The 4755-nt window shown below is 35.4% G+C and overlaps 1 protein-coding gene across 16 annotated transcripts in view; it reads right to left on the bottom strand.

The window, feature by feature from the left end:
- Positions 1-741: 741 nt before the first annotated feature.
- The window catches only part of FOXP2 (forkhead box P2), a 655565-nt gene continuing 651551 nt past the window's right edge, over positions 742-4755 (bottom strand). For 15 of the 16 annotated variants that reach the window (XM_061640027.1, XM_061640028.1, XM_061640029.1 and 12 more), the window contains one exon: positions 742-3978. In XM_061640027.1, the coding sequence (XP_061496011.1) occupies positions 3834-3978 (145 nt within the window). In that variant the 3' untranslated portion in view covers positions 742-3833. The remainder of the gene's footprint in view (positions 3979-4755) is intronic. The other variant, XM_061640035.1, reaches the window with a different exon arrangement.

The raw sequence follows: 4755 nt of genomic DNA, 5'->3' as shown, positions 1-4755 counted from the left end.
AAAAGAATTAGACATTTTATTTATACACCAGAAACTTAAGCAAGTGAATGAAATGGTTTCATTTACATTTTTTACAACCAGCAGGAGTGAAAACACTGTTTACATTAATCTTATAGTAAAATTTACATCTTTTATTTTTTGTTAAATATGCCTGATTTTTATGGACAAAACCCATTCTGATTTGAACTCTTGAAGTAATAAGGGCGAGCGTGTGCTTTATAAGCAGAAATAACACTAGCCTTTCAAAAATGTACACTAGTATTGGAATGTGTAGTCTAAATCCTGAAGTAAATTCTCCAAACTGTGAATGCCCAATTTGAGGAATCTGAGTAAAACAGACTATGGGAGCTTGTGACTGATTTTGACCAGGGACATTAAAGTCCACAACAGTTTATCTTTTAAAGTATAGCTCAGTTGTTCTGTTCCTAGCTGGCTGTGCTTCGATTCCCTAATCACAAAGAAATGTATTCTTATGAAGTTAAGCAGCTGTAGACACAGAATGCTGATGATCATTTCCCCATCTCTGAGTTATCCAAAGAAAACCCAGTTAGTGGTAATTCTGCCTAATGCTTGTAACATTCACATGAAATTTTAATTGATTTTCAAACAGTACAACTGTGCTATGAATTCAACCACATAGAATATAAGCCTTAAGTCCACTAGGTTTAAGCAATTGTGTCTTTGTAGACTAAAACTGTGTAAAATAAAATCTGATAACTCCCTGGTGTTAGAGGTAGACAGTTTTCTTTCAAATCCTAGGTTTGGTCCTTTATTTTATTCAGCAGTGAGAGCCAGGAATACAGAACGAACAACAGCTGTTACAATTCTCAACCATGACTTCTAACGTCAGAGAATTCAAGGTATGAACACAGTACACAGTAATGAAAAGTATCAAAAATTAGTTTACCTCAAAAAAGATAAATAAAACAGGTATATTCCACCAATACATAAACAGATGTTTGTGCCACAGTTAAAATTTGCTGTATACAAAAGATCATAGTCCCTATTATCAGCTTATGAGAGAAGCAAGAATACATGAGCCATTTAAATTGTCAGACATTATGCTTTATAAGGTATGCACAGAAGTTCAAGCAATAAATACATACATTAGTTCAAAGCCTTACAATAGCTACGCAAAGCAGATGCAGAAAAGCAGGTTTGCTATTACTAGCAAGCAATGATAGAGTAAAAATTCATGAAATGCATTAAAGCAACATTTTTCTTAGAAAAAGTCTGGTCATTTATGGGTCCACCAACATTTTTACATAATATGCACAATTATCAAAATACAGACCAAGCATCTCAGAAAACTCCAAAAAACCTAAAGTCTATTTTTCAAAGCAATTGCAGTTTTGGAGGTTTTTCTGGTATAATGTGCAAGCAGCTATTTTTTTCATTAAATTGTATTTATATAAAACCCATGCAAAACTCTACAGGTATATGCATTCTGTGGCTGAGACTTCCTTTCAAAAAGGTTTGTAACTGAGGTATGCATACTTTAGCATTGTAGTCTTAGGCCACCTTCTTGATGGTCCAATTATCACATTTACTTCCAGTCCATCAAAGTCTTTTGAACATACACTTGAAAGAAACATTAGTTCCTTTCAGGTCATCCCCACATTAGGGTTTCTAGACGACTGAAAAAAACCATCATTCACGTGGTAAATCTTTCTTTTGATGTAATTACTATAAACCCTCTGTTATCATGACCCAAAGACAAACATAATGAAAAGTAGCAGTTACTGTGACTTTCTCTCACAATTCATGCAATCTGCCATAATTGTTCTAATTTCTTTTTGTTTTCTTTTGCAGAGGTAGAAGCTTTCAGAAAGCCTTTTGGGTAAGTGGGAAAACCCTTTCGAAAGCCATTTTGTCCTTTTATTTGGCGTGATAGATGACTGTGTTTCTCTTTAAGTCTATTTGCTGATTTCAGCAAAGAACACAGTGAGCTTAGTTTGCAAGACCCAGGGCCATCACATGGAACTGGTACCTATGCTAAGCTCTAGCAGTCACCTTCTGTGGAAAAAAACTGTTTGTAAAGCAATAACCATAATCAGGTTATGAGGTCCCTTGGTTGGGGGGGAAAGTATTATCAAGACTTGGCACAGCACATGAAAAGCAACACGTAAAGTTTCTAGGATTCAAGCAAACATCTGACTATGCTATTTTTCAACTACACCATTAATGTATCGTTGTATTTTTGGGTTTGGAGTTGTCGAAAGAAAGAAAGAAAGAAAGAAAGAAAGAAAGAAAGAAAGAAAGAAAGAAAGAAAGAAAGAAAGAAAGAAAGCATTCCAACAATTTGGCCTGTGCAAGTCTTCCAAAGGGAGTGTATTGTTAGTGTTAGTATCCCGTATAAACAGAGGCAGAATTATATGTAACTTTGGTTTGACTGAAAATAAATACCATGGACTACAATTGCTATAATCTTTGCTTTCAGTGTAAAAACTCACCTAGATTACTTTAAATCAATATGAAATTAATTTTTGGCTTTACTAGACCTTTTTTTATGTTTGGTTCCTACGTTTTTGTCATTATAACTTAAGACTATAAAAAATAGCACACAACGAAGATTAAGACCATACAAGACTTCTTCTAACAACATGTATTCACCACAGAGGGGGAAACCGGTCTGAATGGGGAGGGAACATAATAAAAAAAAACATATTTTACATAACAATATGCAATCTGCATTTGCATCAAGTACATAATTGTTTTGGTCAGTGATCCATATTTGTTGCTTTCTATCGTAACTTCTGCCCAGACTTTGTTCCCACCTTTGTCCTAACATGAAAGCAAAATCTTCACTGCATTTACGATTGACTTTTGGCCTCAGAAGATTACACTATGACAAAATTGACTTTTCCCCCCCATATTTGTTTCTTGGTATAGGGCTAAATGAAAAGATCCCAGAGGTCATCAGAAAACAGCAGGTAGTTCATGGAAAGGTTCCTTTGTACTAATTAAAGTTACAGAAGGCTGAACAAAGCATGTGGCTGCTTCTGTCATTGAGCTATTGGCCATTGTTAGAGTAGGCTTTGGTTTGCAGCTGTAGCCTTTGACTGTGTTTGCAGGTAGACAAAGCTTTATCACAAGGAGGTAAAGAGTACAGTTGTAAGAGATATGCAGATATGCAAATGTTTCTATGGTGCTTGCACAGACAATGTTAGCTTAGGATTGCACTTTACATCTTAACACTAACAGCACAGACTGGAAGCTTAAAAGGTTTTTAGATGGTTGCAACAGTCTAATTACTGTGGTTTGTTATAACTAACTTATGTCATTTACAGTTGGTGGCACCAACATAAAAAACTAATGTTCTGTTGTTTTAAATTCAGCTAGATACAAGCAGTGACACTACTTTCTGATACTACTCCTGTGCAAATTAAAAACAATAGCAACAAGTTGAACTTGACCAGCAATTGTTTCTAACATTATTACAACTACTGTATGCTGGAATTTTCACATTGATGAAACTAACACTATTTTTGGCAGTATATGAGGCCCATTTGCTTTCTACAGAACATGTATCCTCATATTCAGTCATTTCATGAACTCTTGATAGCCACATTTTTTAAAATGGGCAAGCCGTTATATATAAACAGTTTTTTCAAGAAAATCAGTTTATCTTTAAAAAAAAAGAAAAAACAAGCTATTTGCCTGTTTGTAAATGGATTCCCAAAGGGCTGGTTTAATGAGTTCCTTTAGGATTGTTCTCCTTTATCCGTGCTTAATAAATAGTCACAGTAAAAATTTGTCAAATATTCATGGTTGTGAAGTGGTAGTGAAGGTCAGTGATATGTCCCTTCATTTTGAGGTTTCAAAGTCTCTGTTCATTCCAGATCTTCAGATAAAGGCTCTTCTTCAATTTCTCTATCATTTTCCAATTCTGGACTGTGATTCGCTGTTGTCACCAATGACATTGGACAGTCTTCATCTTCAGCAATCACTGGCTCTTCCTTGACATGGATTGAGTGTCTGAAAAAGAATGGAAAATGTCAGGATTGTATTTAATTAATTTATTTAATTTGGTCCACTATCCTATGACAAATTTTCTTGCATTCTATGTTTTGAAAGATTATATAAAACAGCAAGATTCCAAAAAAAGAAACTCCCTGCTAATCTCTATCTTGAATATGCCCACATAAATCCCACCCCCACATTAAATGCTAGCCAGAGCTTCTGGGCCATGAACAGGCTTGGAAGAGCTCTGAAGCACAAACAAATCATACAGTTTTGAAGTCACCAATGAGGACCCTTGACTGAGTCACCTGGAGCTGGCGGTTTAGCAGTTTCACTTTTTGGGCTGTGCACCTGGTCCCTGCTAGTGGCATATAATGTTCTGGATTAAATTATGTTGACTTGTGAGGCTGATTAGTGCATGGATAGGAGATAGACTACTAGATGGCTTTCCAAATTTGTTACAATCATTAATATTTGAATGTGCCCTTTCTTTAAGTAAACAAACTGTGCCAAAGTATAGGAAAGCATTTTTCCTGTGTAAGGTCAATGCTATGCCCTCTATGATTATGGAAGGCTCCACAACTTGAGGTTTTGTCCAAGTGACTCATGTGCTGTTTACACTGCAGCACGTATGCTTTTGTACTGTAATTTCTATAAGGGAGTGAGGGCCAGATTGTTGCACAGTTTCCTGATAAATCTGATGCAGTTCTTTTGAAAGTATGTTAAAATGTGAATAGTCCTGTTATTTTAAATGTTGCCAAATGTTTAAATATTATTGATACCAGGGCTAAA

The sequence above is a fragment of the Rhineura floridana genome, chromosome 8 (genome assembly GCF_030035675.1).
Source record: "Rhineura floridana isolate rRhiFlo1 chromosome 8, rRhiFlo1.hap2, whole genome shotgun sequence".
NCBI lineage: Eukaryota > Metazoa > Chordata > Lepidosauria > Squamata > Rhineuridae > Rhineura > Rhineura floridana.
This window is presented reverse-complemented; position numbering and strand designations above follow the sequence as displayed.